At 50.7% G+C, this 20,191-nt stretch overlaps 1 protein-coding gene across 2 annotated transcripts; it reads right to left on the reverse strand.

Moving 5' to 3' along the window:
• Positions 1–2,008: 2,008 nt before the first annotated feature.
• Positions 2,009–14,449, reverse strand: LOC118505387 (apolipophorins-like). 2 transcript variants are annotated; one of them, XM_036041093.1, is made up of 8 exons: positions 14,374–14,449; positions 12,688–12,714; positions 8,630–12,596; positions 8,415–8,544; positions 3,033–8,333; positions 2,812–2,944; positions 2,406–2,728; positions 2,009–2,314 (listed from the first exon to the last, which is right to left on the reverse strand). In XM_036041093.1, the coding sequence occupies exons 1-8, from the start codon at positions 14,447–14,449 to the stop codon at positions 2,288–2,290; spliced, it is 9,984 nt and encodes a 3,327-aa protein (XP_035896986.1). In that variant the 3' UTR covers positions 2,009–2,287. The 2 variants fall into 2 exon arrangements, with proteins under 2 accessions (XP_035896986.1, XP_035896987.1); XM_036041094.1 differs by having other exon boundaries at positions 2,015–2,314; positions 2,402–2,728.
• Between the last annotated feature and the right edge of the window lie 5,742 nt (positions 14,450–20,191).

Consider the following 20,191-nt stretch of genomic DNA (forward strand, 5'->3'; position numbering starts at 1 on the left):
CAATTAGAAAACATGGCACTAACCGTTTCCCCTCGCCCAGCAGATGCAGCTCGGTGCAGCCGGACAATGGACAGGATTTATGAAAATTAATTTAAAATTGTGTACAATCCAGAACGAATCGATGAACCGATAAAACCACGCACAGTGCACGACCCTTGTCCAGGGTGCGGTTAAATTACACGAAGACTGGCAGATTGGAGTGATTGCAGCTGCTACTGCAAGTGCTGGATGTGTTTCTGGAACCCGGAACCCGATTAGCTGCTGGCGTGCCCGGTTCCGGCTTCGATCAAGTGCAGCGATGGTATTGAATCGCTATGCATTACATTCCATCATGGCTTATGGTCGGTTTTTGAAGCGTTCTCGAAAATATTTTCTTGCCCCTGAACCGTGCTAGAGCAAACTCAATCCAAACTGCATATTGTAGGTAGCCTGTCTACCGTGTACCAGTGGGAAGTGCTTGCTCTCTGTCTCACACACTCTCTAATACACACAGCGTTGGCCAGAAACAATAGGGACTCGGTTATCCCGGCCGGTCGTTGCTTTTAACGATCGCTACTCACACCTGCAGGTTGAGCTTGCCCGAATGCATTTAATCCCTGTTCATGATACTGATGTAGTTATGGAGCAAAACTGCACCTTCGGTTCGTTCTGCGGCGAGCGTTCGGAGTTCCAGAAAACAATCGCCCCCTAGCGATGGCAGCGACGTGAGTTATTTAGTAAATTTTCTATAAAGCTACCCATTCATCGAACTTCGCCCGGGAGGAATTATCTCGGATTTGAGCGGATTTTTGTTATCCAACGTTATCCTGCACGGCCGGCTATCCCGAGGCCAAGCGGTTATAGGCGGGTTTAGGACTCAGGCAGGCCTCGTCCCGGGCAAAGCGAAAGATTTTCGTGCCTTCCGAAATGCTTCGCGCACAAAAACCGGTCCCCCCCCCCCCCCCCTCAAGTGGCACACAATCCAAACGATGCATGGAAATCGATTTAATCCCATCAATAATGCATTAAACCATTTGCAATCTGATCAATTATGCAGCTACCAGTCGAATGTACTTTCTTTCATTAGCTTTCCGGATTGGTGCGCGTGCGGGCGCAAGTTCATTAGTGGGCAAGGTTTAAAACATTGAACCGGGGTAGCCAAGTGCCATGATTGAATTTAGACCAAACCGCAGCCACGATGAGGGTTTGTGACGAACTGTCTAAAGTAAAAGCACTTCCGATATCAATTGCTAAATTGGTGCTTTACTAAAGCAGCCCATCATGGTTTTCCAGCGGGGACAGACACGATGTTCGGTTAGGAAAAACAAAAACGGAAACTCCTTCACATCTCCTACGTGTACATAGCCACACGACATCGGTGTATTGGTGATAATGAAACATTAAAACAAACATCACTTCAAATGGATTTTTCGTAACCAGGGGCGGTAGTGGTGACGGTGACCGTCAGCTGAGCGTAGCACCGCCACACAAACGCAAATAATCATTAAAATGTGTATTAAATAAATTAGCAGCTTCGATATTAATAATTTATACGCGTCAACAACAATGAAGCCGGTTGATTGGGCATTTGAGAGGTGGCAATAAGCCGGACAAGATTTGATGGTGATGGAAAATCGATCGCACAACGCGGGTTTGATGTCAGCAGTTCAGAGATATAGAGGCTCTGCTGTCGCGTGAAAAAAAAAAACACATTTCAATCGGTAATTGAATGACCTTGTGGCCGGTCAAAAGTGCCACTGGCGAAACATTAATCATATGCATCCATACACGCTTCATGTTGACGGCTCAACAAGTGCAACAAGAACGGTTGGCGAACAATGTTAACCGATTTAATTATGTTCCTGCATGGTTTGGGAGCAGTGGATAAAGAATACTTCAAGGAATTACACCTGTATATGGCTACGAGCCTTAACGATAGTTAGCCTCGGCTTAAATATTCAACTATTCAACACCATTTCAGCAAACGGGAGACTTGTACACATTTGATTGTAATTAAAAGGCTCCAATACTCTCATGTATAAAGTCACATTATTTATTTAACTCAGACAAATTATGTTCTTAACAATAGAAACTGTGCGTTGAAAACAACTGCATATTCATTACCTTGTACGCTCCAACTGTTGTGGTGGTGGAGATTTGTCGATCTGAGAACAGTCGGAGCGCGTTAATGGACTTTCGGTTTCTCACTCCTTTGAAGCGCCCTGATGGTTCGGCTGCGCTTGGTGTACACCTGCCCCTTCTTAACACAATAAATATCCTCTACGGGTGTTGCAGGAGGGATAGTAAATTATCCCTTAGCACCGCCGGCTTTTTTCTGCGATAGTTAAGAAACGGAAGACAAGTTTACTTAGGGATGTGCTTAACGAGACAAAGCCGCCTCCAGTTGCTAGGAACCGATAACTTACCGCTGGTTGAAGCACCTGCACGTCGGAAGCGGTACACGCCGACTCGGGATGTAGACCACCGCGCAGATAGCAGAAGCACTCGTTGGTCGTCTCCGTTCGGGAAAGCTGTTCGGCCAGCACGGCGGCCACAATCGAGATGAATTGCTTCTTGTCCTTCGGAGTCTTCTGGTTGGCGTAGTTCTGCAGCACGAAGAAGTTACCGCCGAACCGCTCGACCGCGGACACGGCAACCACATCGTCGTACTTGAGCGATTTCTTCATCTCAGACGAACCCACGGTGCGCTTCTTATCGTTCATGTGGTACACGACGCGCTCGTTAAAGCCTTGAAAAAAAAAACGGAACAGAACACGGCGTGCGTTGATGATTGATGGTTTGCGCTTGTTGCAGCGGGCCGCTCACACTTACCAACAATCGATTTGACCTTCGACTGGTCCTTGGTGTTCGTGAGTCCGACGCTCTTCAGTGGTGCAACCATGTTGAACATGATGCCGCGTGCCTTTACGTTAGCCAGTCCCAAAGCGGCGCTGAGAGCACTTCCCTGCAATCACACCCCAAAAGCACAAACAGTCGTTCGGTTAGTTAGTCTGTCTGCTTCCCTCCCCCTCCCCTCCACAGTCGTTGCTTACCGGTTGTGCAACGTCGATCGATTCCGAACGGAACACCAGCACAGACTTGCTGGCGGTGGCACGGAACGGATAGGTGAAGGCACGGCGCAAAGCGTACACCTCGGTCGTAGCGCCCAGATTCTCCTTCGATTGTTCGCCAATCTTCTGCAGCACCTGCAGCACGGCGTCGACCGATTCGATACCCGTAACCAGTCCTCTGCACTGTTTCGGTCCGCTGCTGACATCGGCCTGGCCCAGCTTGCCGGTGTAGTCCAGCTTGCCGCCGTTCGAGAACAGGCTAGTGTACTTATCCGTCCTGCTGTAACCGATCACGGCAATGTTCACGTCGAAAGATTTCAGCTCCTTGCGTAGATCGTTGATCGTGGCCTGGACTAGTTCGCCCAACAGCGTACCAAGGAACGTGTCGACCACCAGCACAATGTCGGCCTGCTTCTGCGGAGCCTTCACCGTGTACCAGTCGCCCACATCGACCGTGCGACCCTCGTTGGTGGCGCACTTCTCGCACTGGCTCGGCATCATGGTCGGGATTCCGTAGAGCGTGCAGCTGGACACGTACAGGCGAGCGATGCCACAGGCAGCCTCGTCAGCCTTATCACCGGCTTCGTGGGCCGCATGGTTACAAGCTTCCTTGTAGCCCGTCTGATCGCGCAGGTACGAGCACAGCTTCAGCGACGATTCCGAACCGAAGAACTTGGCACAGGTCGGGTTGGAGTGGGCGTGCGCATCGTGACCGTGGTCGGCGACCGCAGCACAAGCCTGGCTCGTCTTGTAGTTGTTGGCAAAGTCGGTGGATGCCTCGGTAATGGCACCGTTCGGCAGAGCCAGATCGTCGTACGGTTCGTAGTTACCGTTACCGAGCAGACCACGCAGCCGGCCGAAGTAGAATCCGGACACAAAGAAGTGACAGATCTTCAGGTCGGTCGTACACATGACCTGTGCACCGTACTTGGTACCGATCGTGACGGTGTAGTACTTGCGGAACACGTACACATCCTTCTGGAAGATCGGCAGATCGGTGTCCTTGCCGTTGTACTTCACCACGGCCTTGCTGTTCAGCTCGACCGTCGAATCCTTGTCGACGAGCGTAACCGACTTCAGGCGACCATTGTCCATGTCGGCCACGATGCTGAAGTTGCCATCGACAAAGTCCGACGCCAGCAGGTACGAGCAGCTGCCCGGGAAGGTAAAGTGCTTGTCGTCGAACGTGAAGAAGTGACCACCGTCGCCCAGCTGAGCGTGCATGTGGAACAGTGGAACGCGAGCGAACGGATTGAACGCGTACAGACGCAGCTGGTGGACCAAGTCACGAACCGAGTAGAACTTCTCGTTGCGCACAAAGTTCCACGGGCTGAACTGGATGCTCGACACGTACGGCAGGAACTTGAACGTTACGAACGAGGTGAAGCTGTCGCTACCGAACGTCGGTTCGGAGAGCTGCACGTTTACGCCCGAAATCAGACGCTCCACGGCCTGGTTCAGCACCTTCACGAAGCTCACAAACAGGGCCTTCAGTTCCTCGATATCGTTGACCGGCTTGTTCTCCAGTTTGTTGGTCACGTACTTGTTGATGGCCGTCGTGAACTCTTGCACCTCCGGCATCGGGTAGAGAGCCTCCACCAGAGAGAGCAGCTCCTTCAGCAGCTGGTAGGCGTAGCGATCGAACCCGTCGAAGTATTCCTTTAGCGTTTCCTTGACCGCCTTGAACTCGTCGAACGAATCGAAGTACTCCTGCACCAGCTTGTACAGCTCCTTGAACTCCTTCTCGAGCACCTGGATGGCCTTGTTGAACGTTTGTGCGAACGTGCGGAACAGCTCCGATACGTTGGTGGCAATCTTGTTAAAGTCTTCCTCGAACACCTTCAACGCCTTGACGGTGCGCTCGAACACGGCCACCAGCAGCTTGACGGTTTCCTCGTAGATGTTGAAGAAGATGGCTTCTACCTTCGTCGACAGTTCCTTGAGCGCTGGCAGCACCTTCGTGTTGAACGTCTCCACCAACTGGGCGACAATGTCGTTCACAATGGCATTCATCTTGCGGAAGCTTTCGACATAAACCTGCGCCAGCTGGCCGAACACTTCGCTCACCTGCTGGACCATCTTCGAAACGGTCTTCACAAATTCGGCCAGTGCCGGATCGCTCATGATGTCTTCTTGCAGCTTCTGTAGCTGCTTCGCGTAGCTTTCCTGGAACTTGCTGAAATCGGGCAGCGCGTTAACCACGTTCGACGAGAGCGTGGACACGTCCTGATTTAGCTTGGCGTACCGTTGCGCAATGTCATCCTTTACCAGGACAAAGTCTGCCTGCAGCTGCTTGTTGAGCGACTGCAGGAAGGCCTTCGCGTTAGCTTCATCGACCTTGTACTCTGTGGAGAGGAAGTGGCTTGCATCCAGCGTCACCTTGGCGTTCAGCAGCGGCTTTCCTTCACCGACCACATTCAGCAGCACTGCCTTGTCCACACCGAACGAACCGTCGGCGCTGAAGAAGTTATCCTGCTTGAAAGCAAACTTGGCAGAGGACAGTCCGTTCAGTTGCGTCTCGAACACAACCGGTCGGTTGGGCACGAACTTGAACGTCGAGGTAAGATCTCCCCGGTATTTCTTCGCATCGTATGTACCGTGCGCACGGACAAAGTCATCACCGAAGCGAGTCAGCAGGAAGTCAAACGATTCCGGACTTCCGAAGAAGTACGTTCCGAACGTGTAGCCTTCGAATGGTAGAGTCAAAGATCCAGCAGCACTGGCTTGGCGGGTAGCGAGAGACATCGCCGTGTGACCGCTGAAGCCGCAGTTCAGTCCGAAGCCCTTGCTCGATACGCTTGCCTCGGACGTGATGTTGAAGCCCTTGAACGACTGATCGCTATTGACGTAACGCACCTTGGCGACGATTTTGTCAGCCGCCTTCTTGAACACGTCGAACTCAACCGAACCGTCCGCCGTCTGCTTGTCACCGTCCAGGGTACCCTTGGCGCGGATCGACAGCGCCTTGATAGTCGGATGCGAGAACGTCAGCGCACCGTTCGCACTAACACCAGCCGAGCCGAGCATCTTGGTCTCACCGCGCACCGCAAATGTAGCCTTGTTATCCGGCTCGTTCTTCTTGTCCAGATAGAACGACACGCTACCATCGAACAGACCGAACTTCTCCTTGGGCAGATTCAGCTCACCCTCCACAGCAATGGTGCGCGTGGGCAGAATCAGGCTGGCACCGGCCGAGGTCGGATGCACGTAGAACAGGTACTGGTATTTGGGTTGATTCTTCTGCTTCAGCTGCATGTCGGTGGTGTGATCGAACTTCAGTCCGTTGGCGCTAGTCTTGGCGGACAGACCAAACTCATGTTCGTAGCCCATTTGCTGGACTTCGAGCGAAACCAAAGCCTCATGCTTGAAGGCTCCTGCCGCTCGTTCCAGTTTCGAGGTCAATTCCAGTTTGGTGCACTTCTTCTTTTCGTCGCACACATTCGTCTTGACACGGAAGTCATTCGGCTGTACGCGCGACTCATGCAGCAGTGAGAACTTGCCCACAGATGCAGTCAGCGTAGCGGAGAAACCAGACTCGGACAGCTTCTCGCGGATCAGCTTGAAGGTGGCGGTCTGCTGCTTATCGTACAGCTTCACGTTACCCTGGCCCTCGATGACCGTTGCCTTGCCCTGTTCCTTCACCGAGTAGTCGGCGAACCCGCTCAGAATGTCCTTGCCGCCCTCGGAAGCGCGGAAGTTGACACCCTTGCCGTTCGATCCCGGTTTCGCGTTCACCTCCACCGACAACTTGTTCGTGTTCAGCATGGGCGCATCACCGTACAGCTTGACGTAGAACGTCTGGTAGCTGTCGAAGTTGGCCTCCACGTTAGCTTCCATATCGAAGTTGGCCAGATTCTGCACCTTCGCGTCCGCCTTGAATGCGCTGTGTCCAAGCGACTTGTAGCTGCCCGATACCTTCACCGTTTTTTCTGGGTAGACCAGCGTAAAGTCCACCGACGGGTTCGTTTCCGACATGACGACAGCGTTCTCTACGCTGAACTTCTTGCCATCGGCCGTTATCTGCAGCTTCGTGTTGTACGCACTGTCGCTCGATTTGGCATGCTTGAAGCTCGCATCGACGCTGCGTACACTTTCGAACTCGGACTTCAGTGTGGCGTGCACCTGAATGTCATCTGCCGACGGTACCTTAGCGGATCCGGTGAACTCAAAGTTCTTGCCATCACCGTATGATACCTTCAGAGCGCTGTTCGTTTGGAACTGTCCATCGTCCTTCGCGTCGTAGGTGTAGGAACCTTCGGCCGCAATCGGGTCCACGTTCGGGAGGTTCAGGTTGAGTTTTCCGTTACCACGGTTGCAGTTACCCTTGGCCTGAGTTGACACAGACGCGCTCTTGCCATTGTAGTCCACAGACCCGGCGTAATCGAACTCGTACACTCCATCATCCGCTTCCGGTTGCAGATACTTGCCGTTGGACGCAACGCCCAGCTTGTAGGATGGGGCAGTTAAGTCAACCTTAAGCTCGTGGCTGGCAGGTTTACCATGACCACCGGTCTGATATCCACCGGCAAGAGCAGCCGTAAAGTCCGAACCATATTTACCATCGACGTGGTACTTGGCGTGGTGTTCGCAGTACTCATCAACGACGACACTCACTTCGGCCACTTGCGGGAGCAAGCTGCCGGATACCTTCAAGCTACCGGCGGCCGACTTGTAATTACCAGCCGGGACGTGCTTCACGGTCGCATCTAGCACCACCGTCTTGCCATCCAAATCGGAGTACTTCACGTTGTGCACAGCATCGAAAAGCTTCGCCTTGAAATCTCCATTCTTCAGCTCGCCGGTCCACTGCACCGATCGCTGCTTGCCGCCAGGCTGCTTGTCGTACAGGTTCGTCACCATTTTTCCGAACTTCTTCTCGTCCTTCGTCGAGGACTCGCGTTTGAAGTCACCGCCGAACTGTCGTCCAGTCGGCAGCAGCAGGCTGAACTTGGTGGTGAACGTGCCATCAACCGGTTTCGGATTACCGCGACCTTCCAGATTCAGCTCGTACTTCTCCGAGAACACTTCCACCTTGTTCTTGCTATCGAAGCTAGTCTGGGTGACCTTGTTCTTGGTTTCGAAGCGAACCTTCTTGCTATTGTCCTTCTCAAAGTCATAGTAGAAATCAACCTCCACGTCGTACACAGGCTTGTCCACCTTGAACTTGCTGTCCAGCTTAACCTTGCGATCCTGCTTGACAAAGGTCACCAACGCAAACATGTTACCATCGCCATTCTTCGACTTAAACTCGCCGTTGCCATCGAAGAAGTCCTTCACCACAAACTGCAAGCGGAAATAAAGTATACTGTATTAGTCAAACAGAAACTGAACCGAACGGTGGTTACTTTAATCTGCAACACTCACCGTGAATTTGCCGTTAGGATCCTGACCGCGCTGCAGCTTGAAGTCGTACGTAGCGAACTCTTCCTTATCCACCAGCACCTTGGCGTTGGAGAGGACGTTCGCGGCAGAGAACTGAACTGTCATCGAAAGCCTGCACGAACGGGAGAAGCAAACAATAAAATGATAATCGGGCAATGAAAAACCTTTTTTCCATCTTCAGTCATCATTAGACGTACTTGTAGGGCGAAGCTTTTTCGACAGCGACAAGGGATCCTTCCAGGTTGAGCTCTCCGTCCTGGCTGGTGAACCGGTTCGATACAGCTCCGTTCAGCTCAAACTTGGTACCGGTGCTAGCCGTCAGCTTGTTGCTGAAACGGCTCTTGTTCTGTTCCACGAGGCGCTTCGACAGGAACTTGAAGAAGTGCTTGTTGAGCGAACCGCCCACCTGCACATCATAGTCGCCGGCTGATTTTTCGTTGTACTTGGCATCCACATTCGCTGCAATCTTGTACTTGTCGTAACCGTACTCTCCGTCCAGGAAGAACTTGTTCTTGTTCGTAGCAAAGTCCAGCCGGATCAGCTGCTTCGGCAGCTGCAGCTTGTTGTTCAGCTTCAGCGACTCCAGTCCCTGTGCTTCCGGTTTCAGCACGAATTCAGCATACTGGCTCAGTTCGTACTTGTTGGAGGGATTGTTAAAGTCCGCACCGCTCGCGAAAGAGAACAGATTCTTGAACGAACTGTCGGTGTAGGCCACCTCCAGATTCACCTTGAAGTTCTTGTTTGCATCGCTCGGGGTCTTCTTCTCCAGGTCCAGCTTGACATGCTTCAGATCAAAGTCCAGATGACCCACCACGTTGTTCTTCACTTCACCGACAGCGACATCTACTTCGGCATCGAAGCTACGCTCACCGTTCGACACAACGTAACCGTTGATGGTGGTCTTCGGGGCGTAAGGGCTAGTCCACTCGATATTTTGCAGGTTGTACTTGCGCTTACCACCATCCATGTTCTCCACCACGATTTTACCAGTAGTTTGCACAAACTTAGACACCTGAGCATCACCGTTCGGCGAACGGATGGTGAAAATTGGTACGTACTCGTCACGGCCACCGGACGCCCCCTTTTGGAAGCCAATCTTAGCCAGGTACTCTTCCACGCCAATGTGTGCCACACCGTACAGTGCAACTTCCTTGTCATTGTTGTTCACTCCCAGCTGGACGTCAACGTTGCGAATCGGCGATTCGAGTGATGCCTTCACGTACAGCTCGCCCGCGGTCACACCTTCCAGGCGGAGGTTTGTCAGACGCTTCGTCTGCGATCCGGGTGTATCGAAGCTCAACAGCAGCGTCACGTGCTGCTGGTTAGAGTTGTCAAACTTGCCCGAGAAGTGGAACTTCGGCTCGACCTCCAGGTACAATTCGAACAGCTCTTCTTGGTCGACCTTGTGAGCGGCACAGACCGTCACACCGATCACGCTGTACAGGTTATCGAAGCACTCGCTGAACTTGGATCCAAACTCTTGACGCTTCGCCGGAAGCGTGATCAGTTGGTTGCCTCGCTCGCGCGTAATGATCACCTCGCGGAAGTTCACCGAGACCAGCTCTTGCTTTCCTTGCAGGGAATCGATCGTCAGATCGTATGCCTTAGCGTCGTGCAGCGCAAACTTGGCTGCGGCACCACCAGACGAGTGTCCGGATACGGCCACCTGCATTCCAGTCATCACGTTGAACGCATCCACGCTCATGGTTCCGGTCACCTCGAAGCTTCCGCTCGGCTGGAACTTTACGTTGAACTTTGCGTTGTTGTAGTCCTTGATCAGGCTCTTTACGTCGAGCTCCAAGGCGGCATCCAGGCGAGCAACACCGGCACCCTGTGCGGACAACTTCAGCGGAAGACCGAGAGCGGTAGTGTACACGAGATCCGTATCCAAGAAGAGAGCATGATGCTCAAACGTGCGCTCGAACTTTTTGGCACCCTCGATCATCTTGTCGAAGCATTCCAGAGCCTTGTTGAGGAACTGCTCCGGATCCGTCGGCACATTCTCGCCGGTGCTGAGGAAGAACAGCTCCGAACCGAATACCTTCACGGTCAGATCGAGGTTGAAATCCTGCAATGCATCGTTGTGCAGATCGACAGTGCGGGCTAGCGCACGGATATCCTCGCGGATACCACGACGGAAGCGTTCCTTCGCCTTGCCGGACAGTTTCTGGTACTGCTCGGAAATGAGATCATACGCCGCCTGCATATCCATGCCGGAGAAGAATCCCTTCGGGCCGAAGTAGTGCTCTACCATCCGCTCCAAATTGTCCTGACGTCCCTCGAGCTCGAACACGTTCAGCCCATTGCCAAACAGCTCAGCCGTAAAGTTAAGGCTCACCGACTTAGGCAGGAAGCTTTTTTGCGAGTAGATGACGCTAGTCTCGGCACTTGCTCCAACACCGAGCGATTCGACGGCATACGAGAACTCGCGGTTAAACGAGTAGCGGCGGACATCGAACGGGAACTTGTTCGAGGTACGGATCTTGCCAAAGTGCTGACGAGCAGCATCACGCGTCGGATCAACCGACGACCGCAAGCTAGCCAGATGCGACGTGATGAACGAACCGACCTGGTACACCTTCTCACCATCCAGCAGTGCCTTCAGCTCGTTGGCAACGTTAGCCGAGGGACATTCAACCAGCGACAGATAGGCGTGGATACGGATTTCAGAGTCCTCATTGGCGTTCTTCAGTGTGTTGAGGGCCGAAGTGACCACCTTCTTGTTGCAGGAAGCCGCAGGGAACGCTTGGAGAGCCGCTACACGAACACGCGACGACGCACTCGGACCAGTGCACTGGATAACCTTGTCCAGCAGTGGAGCGACCAGATTGTCCGAGTTGCGTACTCCCTTCAGTACCGCGACGATCACATCCTCCTGAGAGCGCGAGGTCGACTGGCACTTGCCCAGCTTGGCACCGAATTTGTTCGAGATTTCCTTCACATCAGCCGACTGGCAGCCGTGCTTCTGGCAGTACTTGCTGACCAGCGAACCCACGCTCAGGTAAGCTTCACGGGGCGGATTTCCATCCAGCAGCTTCACGACGGACTTCAGCGCTTCCTGTGTCATCGAGTTGACCAGATTGAGCGAAACGAAGGCGAGCTTTTGTTCCTGAGCATCGGTAATTTCCTTGTTCTTGTAGAGCTGCGTAATGGCCTCGACGGCATCACCCGTTCCGACGCGGAACAACGAATCCAGGTACACCTTGCGGGACAGCGATTTGTTCGGGTGCACGCTGCCAGCCTTAACCTGGTTGTACAGGTTAAGCAGATCATCCTTCTTCGAGTAGCGCATCAGCTGAATCAGCTCGACGAACAGATTGGCGGTCTTCTTGCCAACGTTGCCATTGGTGTACGAATCGACGGTCGATTTCAGCTCCTGCTTGATCACGGCCAAGTTGCCAGCCGGTTGCTGATCAGGGTTCTCGAAGATGATCGAACGGGGCTCGCCATCAACAGCCGGAGCAGCTCCTGCCTTGTTACCGGTAAGCGTTAGCTTCGTCGTAACCTTCGCCGTAACTCCAACCTTCTCCTTCATGTACGGCAGGTACTGGTACTCTTCGCTCAGCTTCACAGCCGAGAGCAGACCGCCCTGGATCGTTTGCTGATTATTGTACGAGCTCTGAAGCAGCGGAGTCGACTTGATGCCTGCCTTGCTGTTGACGATGCGAGTCACGAAGCTGTTCGACAACGATTCACGGTACGCACAGTTACCGAGGTCACGCGACTTCTCCACAACGGTCGCATCTCCCGAGGGATAGCTCGAGAAAGACGTCTGGCACACGCCAAACACGTCGGTTTCGGTACTCTTGTCCTGTGCGGACTGGAACAGCGAAATCAGACCACGCTTCACGTTCACCGAGAAGTCAGTATCGGCGGCATCCGAGCAGATCTCGGGCAGCAGCTCATCGTTCGACAGCGTGAACTGCACCGGCTTGCTGATTTCGGGCCCGAACGCCGTCTTCTTGCCGTCCGGTGCGTAGGAAGTCAGCGACACAACCTTCAGCGTGTACACACAGTTGTTGCCGGCGTACAGTTCCACCTTGCCCTCGACCTTGAGCGTAGTCTGCTTGTTTTCCTTGTCCGACTGTTGAATCTGCACGAAGCTGTCCACATCGTACTGGTACACGAATCCGGACTTGAACGTATACTTGCTAGACTTGTTCGCTAAAATAATATCAAAGTAAAACACATTTCTAGCTGTTAGATATCGGAAGCGCCATAACAAAGTACAGGTCATCGTTGTTGCAATACTTACGCGTTGGACAACCTTGCTTACATGATGCTGTAGTCCGGCGGGGCAAGCATAAAAGAAAGTTATAAAAGCGTGATTAGAGATGCAAAGCTCCACAACCGATTGCATAATCTTTAAACAGTATGTTGACCTATTGCTTGATAGTAGCAACGGAGAGCGCGCAGAGCAGAATTGCTATCTGCTCTCTTATACGCGACCCCGGTGTCGAAAGGTCAGTCTACGACAGCTTCGACATCGCTAAAGTGCACACTCAGTGTTGGCAAATGTTGATAAGCGAGGTGGCTAAGCAGCATACTGACGCCCCACGTCACTAGTCACTAGGATGTAGCGAACATTGTAGGCGAAACCTTACTCTTGAACTTGACATTGATCGGAAACAGGCTAGGACTGCCAACAGGGCACTTCTTATCAGTCATTCACCGTCGCAAGGCACTGGCATCGAATGCAATTCAGAGTTTCTAGACGATCTTTCTAGACGAGCCTAAGGAAGGGTGTCGAAGGAAGATGGCTTCCAATGTCTTATGCTTTGCTTATGAGATAATGGCTGTATTTATTTTTGTTTTCACTGCTGAATATTGTGCCGGTTGAGCGTACATAGCTCAGAATTGTAGAGAATGTCATATACCTTTGATAAGCTAACATTAGCCTACCATCTGGCTACGGGTTTCAATGCGTGATTTAAGCTGGTAATAGCGAAACTTTTAATTTCTCGTTGGAAGCATGGTTCAGTCAAATTGAGAGAGACCTAGAACGCAAAGCTTTGCTTTGGTTGGTAGCCACACCGTTCGGCTCAAATGGGAGAAGCTCAAATTGCTTTTGAAAAATCATCAAAACATACTATCTTCATTTGACAGGCATATTACCAACGGTGATCCACCGTGCAATTCTCTTGTTTACTATTTACAGCACGTTACAGTTGGTTACATGGCTGAGCGCCATTTTGACGTCCCGGCAATAGGCAACGTGAGTCATAAGCTTTGTTCTAGAAAGAACGGTTTTGACATTCCGTTTCTCAAAGCAATCTAGAATGCTCAACGAGCTATTGCAGCACTGCAGGGCATTGTGAATTGCGACTCACCGTGCGCTAGCCATTCCCACGACTTCCGTGAGATGGATCAAACCACAGTCGTTAGTTAGGCTAATTTAATTCATTGAAAAGTATGAAAACAAAGCCCCGATCGTTCGCTTCTGCCGCCATTGTCAATCTTCATCAAGAACTCTACAACGTGGGATGAGACGCTTCTTGCCTACAGACTGCTGTGAGCTCTTGCAACGAGATTATGATAAATCTCACCCATCGGAAGCGATCTTTCTAATGGGCAGGACCGTAGAAAAGGTAGGGAGTGGTGTACTTTTTGTCTCAACTTCTAATATGCGGTCTGTAAAACAAACATGTACTGTCGGCCCTAACTGCCAAACACTGCAGCACATGTGCCCGCGTGCTGACAAACCACCGGTAGGCAGAACGTCATCAAATTGGCCATTACAATTCATTGTCTAAATTATCTCAACTGGTTTACTGGTTCTCGTTGTGGCCACTTCTCGGTTTGCGTCGGTAAACATCGCACGTACGAACAGAGCTCTTCGTGGGGAAACGAAACGCCAACCTCGCCTCGGTCCCTGGATCGAGGATCGAGGGAATTCCCCCTCCTCGGCTACCCGGTTCATCCGCCCTATATGTGCACATACCTGCGAACACACTTTGGACCAGCACTAGCGACACCAGGAAGCTTAACAGCAGCCTCCTTCCATGGAGGACCCACATCGTTCGTGATGTTTTCGTGCACTTTCACGCACTAAACCACCCAGACGGTCACGCACTGAGATATTCCACCGAGTTTGCTGTCACAACATAGGATGGGCCAGCAGAGGGAAAAAGATGAGTCCGTCCTCTCCAGCACGCAGAGACGGATCACTTTAACGATCGCACAACGTCACACAACACAGTCGTTCGCCACCAACGATCCCGGGTGGGCCTCAGGACGGGAATAACGTATCCCGGCGACGGTTGCCTACTTTTATAGAATTTCTGCCCCGCTCGTGCACAAACACACACAGACAGCCGTCCGCCCAACCTGCTTCAACCGGAACCGGGGGTTCCACATCAGCGTGCAACACTGATAAGGGTTTGGATCGTTATTTTTTTTTTTCATTTTTGGAACGATCGGTGACGGTGCTGGGATGTGGAGTCGCGATCAACCGTACGGATACACCAACACCGCTGTAGTAGTGATGTGCGGTGTTTGTCACCTCGGTGCTATCATCCCTTATGCTGCCCCAACGCTAATCCGTCCGTCCATCCAACGATCCGGCAGGGAACCGGCTGGTAATTCAATTGGTGGTTCAGCACACACGTACGCGAGTACGTAGCTGTGTGTTCGTGTGACCGAGGGTGCAATGTTTGCACTTGCACGTTGATTGTTTGCCCGCGAGTGGCCGAGGGTTTCGGAGGAAAAGCGGGCAAAGACAAACAGAGGACGAAGATCAACAGAAGAATCATCATCGCGATCATCACCTTTGCCGCCCGCGGCCACCGTCTCGGCCGGAGAAGTGACCGATAGATAAGGCGCAGCTCGTATTGGGGAAGTTTCCATCCCGGACACGGATATCGGAAGGCATCGGTACGGAAGGGAACGCGATCGATCGCGTTGCTTCCCGGTCGGTATGGGTGAATTAGTTGCTAGCACAACATTACGCTAGGTTGTGAAAATAATGCTTGGCAAGCATTGGGTTGGATGGAAGCATTAGGAGCGTGTCGGGGCAAGGTCCGCTGTGTATTGGTTTTACTCGGACCCGAGAACAAAGGCCAATTAGACAAATCTGGAAAGCTACTGGGCGAAGATGAAAGTAGCGCTGCTGAACGATTGCGCTTCGTTGATTGACGCAAAGTATTGTATTAACCTATTTCCGTACTCTAATGCTGGTTACATATTTATTTAATTATTTGACTTTAAATTGATGATTGAAAGATGATTTCTTATTTGATTTATATTTGCTATGTTAGAGAACATTCAATAATTAATGTTAGCTTAAAGATATTAACCAAACCACTTTAGATTTTTGACTTTCAATTATCTACACATAGAAATTGCGTGAATCTGGGACATCCTAAAGAGACACTTAATCATGTCGAAGACATTAAGAGGAAAATTTAAATTTTCATAGGAAGAAGATGGATGATTTCTCTCCCCCTTACAAATAGGTACGTGTGTCTCGTGGACCTTTGTTCGATCGTAATCGCTCAATCACTTTGCGTACCTCCAATGCTTGGTGAAGCGCTTTTTTTCTTCCCATCGTTTCCTGGTGGAAAACAAACAATCCATTCCACCAATGCGAGTCGAGTTCAGAGCATTGTTAATATCGTATAATTTTGCTGTGAAAAACACAAGCTACTCCTGGTGCTGGACGGGATAAGGGAATCCATTTAAATTAATTACAAACCTACAATGTCAGCCCTAGCTCAGAAGGCTCGGTTGTCTCACGTACACACACACACACACATCGAGTGACTGCAACCGTTACTAGCACTAAGCCTCGGTCGGATTAACGACGATAGAAAAGGGATACCGTCCCAGTGCCTGCAATCCTTACGGCGTGGTTTGACCATGGATTGAGTGATTGAAATTAAATCCCGTATTAAATTACAACCGATTCATTAATCAATCGCTGAAGGTCGGGCAGCCGGTGGAGAAGTGGACGCTGGCGCTGTACAACCGGAACATCGAGAAACCATTTATTTTCGTCGTCGTCGTCGTCGTCTAGCGTAAGAAAAACTCCCCACATGCGCGATGCTGGTCGGAAGCGAGATGGTAGGGCAAATTGGAAAGCGGTAGCAACGAAATCGGGAAGCTAGGCAAAAAAAAGCTAACTAGACTCCCGAGCTACGTTTGAGTGCCTTCGGAAAGCTGTCCACTTGCTTGATTGATTGAGTGGAAAATCTCTGTAGCTGAAGTTTGATTTCCATAATGAGTGACTGCAATTTCTTCGCCCGTACGGCGAACGGCGAGTATTGGTGGGCAGTTTTTAATCTTCCTGATTGAACGGTTTACTTCATTTTCACTTGTGTCGCCACCGTCTCCGACTTGGATGCGGTTCGCGGCTAGCACCGGCCCCGGCTCAAACGATCGCTACGACTGTGGCGATAAGACGAGAACTAGACGAGTGCGAGAAATTTTTTGACGCCCTACGTGAGCGCTAAGTTATTAGTTTCAGATGGTCGGTGAAGCGGTCGGTCGGTCGCTAGTGTAGCTACACTCAGCGATAGATAGGGCAGATAGGATTTGTTTGCATTTGGCTCCGGTCATTGCTCTTTGCGCTGGTGCTTCGTAAAGTTTTTCCCCTTTTTGGGTAATGAAACGCTGTGGGTTGGAAACTAGCTTTATGCTGCAGACAGAGTTTGATCTTGGAAGCCAACAGTCAAAATTGGTAGCCCATGGTAAATAAAGGCGAAGAACAAAAAGGGCACCAATCATGAAACGGTTATTAAATCTTCACTTAATGCTAACGTATTGTAGCTTTTCGAGGGATAGAAGAAAATTGGATCAATCTTATCAAATGTATTATGAAGCCCGTAACCTTTGCGTTCGATTAATAATTCATTTCACCTTCATTGCAATTTAAGCCTCAGAAAGCGATTGCCCTTTCTGTGAAGATGTCTAGGGGGTGGGAACAAATCCTGAGGAAAGCATTAGTAGCATGCGCCATTCTCTTAAACTGCTTGTGAATGAATGTGTCCGTGTGTCAATGTGCGGCCTGAGTGGCGGTCGTAAAAATAGATTCCAACCAATTTTCGGCAATTCCGCTTGTTCCATCAATCATGCTCGCAATTTTTTGCTTTGCCTTTTTTCTGCGCATATCAAATCGAACGAATAAACGATCGTAAAGCGCTCAAGCCAACCGAAAGGTCATGCAGCTATCGATCCTTTTGAATTATGTTGCCATTTTCTTCTAGATGAACGCTCCGTTGACCAGCGCCGCTCGCACCGCACCGAACGCCTGAACGCCGTAAGCTGCCACCGATAAGCCAAAGGGTCGGTTTGGTCCGTTCTGCGGTCCGAGCGATCGACATTTTTATCGGATGTTTACTTTTGCGATGCTGATTATGTGGTTCTGCCGTCAGTGTGTCCGCACCGTGAACACCTCCCTTGTTGTGTTGTGGTACAGATTCATCAATTTTGGTAACCTCCCTTCAGCACGACCGGGTTCTAGGAAAGCGGAAAGCGAGTTTACTGTTGTTGCCTGTAAGCATTCGGTCGGTGTACCGCGATTGCATACGGATGCAGTGTAATCACGAGCGTCACGAGCCATGAGCGCTTACGGAAAAGATTTATTTCCCACATACTCAACAGTTTATTAGACTATTGATAAACACGGCAAATGAATCATCGAGGTGGAAGGTTGGTGCACGCTGGTAGCAATCGGTTGTAAGAGTAAACTATTAAATTTAATAAATAAATAAAAGCTTTCTAGATTCGTAAACCAACAGCTTTGAAGTAGTTATCGCTCCTCTACTGAAGGTGCATCAGAGGCAGATCCTTTTAATTTGTCTGTCAAGCTTTGGCAGCGTTTCTGTTCGAGGGTCGTCTGGAATACATGAATATAACCACTCTCTGTTTCTTTTCTTCCAGGTTCTGTACCACAGTGCTGGGTAGTGGGTCATTAAAAGTTATGCTTCATACAATGAAACAATTCCCTGAAATCTTCTCCACTGATAGCCCGGCCAATTTTCTCCCTTGCGATAACCTATTATTCCGAGTAATATCAATAAAGCCGGGTACGTGTTTGCTCCCGTTTCGCAAGATTATCTTATTTAGCCACCAGAAGTAAAAACTGCTGATCAAAGAAGTGGCAGCGAGAAAAAAAGCAAACCACTAGACTCCACAATCGTCCAGCTGATAGTGGGCAAAAAATTTTTAATTCATGCACACATTACCCGCACACTCGAGCGTTTTGCCGAGAGAACACAGAGTGTTAAGGTCAATCTGTCGAGCGATAATTATGCTCGTCGTCCGTATGCTCCTGCACAACCATTCGGCTGCTGTTGCTGCTAAGCCGTCGCGAATCTAGCGTCCCAGGGATCACAAGGACACCGACGGGTTCGAATGATGAAGAAGAAGTATTATCAAATTTGGCAAACAAGCTCACCATCGTGGAGCGATTATTTCCGCTGACCACCCAGCCCCAAAGAGCTCGGTCGTCCTCGAACTATGAACGTCCTCGCCCAGCCTTTGTTGGTGGCTTTGTCTTACGGGATGAACTTTTCAACCGACATCAATTATTTAGACCACAGGCTTCATGGCTTCCATAATTTAGACTTCCCGCCAGGTTTTCCTCCGCCACCGTTCAGCGCTGTCGGGGTCAGTCGTGCCAATCGAGATCGTGGAGATGGTACTGGAATTTCGTGACAGTCTAATCCATTATGCAACGATGTTCTCCGTCGGCAGTAGCTGTAGCGAAACGGGCTGGTCAATCTTTCCATGCCTGTGTGTGTGCATGGGAGTGTGGTCGTGCAGTATGTTAAAGTGGTCCTAGAAACTAGGTACAATTAAAAGGTTCCACAGTTTGGTACATGATCAGCGCAATTTAACTATCAATCGACCGGCTATGACGATCGGATCGGTATACGGGGAAGAATTGAAATAATCCCTACGCTCACAGTTCCAGTAACGCATACTGGTGTGTTTTAAGCATCAGTTTGCTATTTAAAATCTGCTCAGGTAAAGAAGCTAGCGAACAACTTTGCGACACGAAAGCTCCTAAACCGCTCGAAACGATATCACTTGTCTTGTCACAGGCATAGTTGGGTGTGGGCAAATAGTTTCACCTGACTTCACCGCATCAAAGTTTTGATGGTCCTAAGGTCTTAAGCTCTGTGCCGAAGCCCCTGGGCAACTACACCCGGTAAGAAATGGAATGTCTGCTACCAAAGTCCTACCAGCCATATCCTAGAACCGACACACACACACACACACACACACACACACACACACACACACACACACACAGGTTGATGAGACTTTCGAAAAGATTAATTTCCACAAAAGAAAGTCCGCCTCCACGCTCAACATCCAGGCAAAACCCGGTATCGGTAGCATTTGATGTTAATCTTGCTCCGGTTTGGCTGAATGCACTTCATCTGTCCGTCGGTTCCGAACCGTACCGGGATGGGAAGTGTGTGTGTGTCTGTTTTCCCATTTCTCAGGAACAAAGCTCGCACGCCCGAAGTCATCGATATCAATCGTTCCCGGGAGTGATCTGACTCGAATATCCCGCGGGCTCTGCCGTACACCGGCACGGGGAACGCTCGCGCCGAGGCGGGGAAAACCGGCCGAAAATTAATTTTCCCCCCACAGTTCTGTCTTCCCAGGTGCGGGAAACATTCTTGATGCTCGCGTTTAAATAGCCTTTTCAGCGCATCGACAAGACGTTTTCCAATTATGCTTCCAATCAATGAAAGTCGGCTCCAATTTGTGCCGGAATCCTTCCGCAGCAAGCCGTATTCCTCTCG

The sequence above is a fragment of the Anopheles stephensi genome, chromosome 2 (assembly GCF_013141755.1).
Source record: "Anopheles stephensi strain Indian chromosome 2, UCI_ANSTEP_V1.0, whole genome shotgun sequence".
Taxonomy (NCBI): domain Eukaryota; kingdom Metazoa; phylum Arthropoda; class Insecta; order Diptera; family Culicidae; genus Anopheles; species Anopheles stephensi.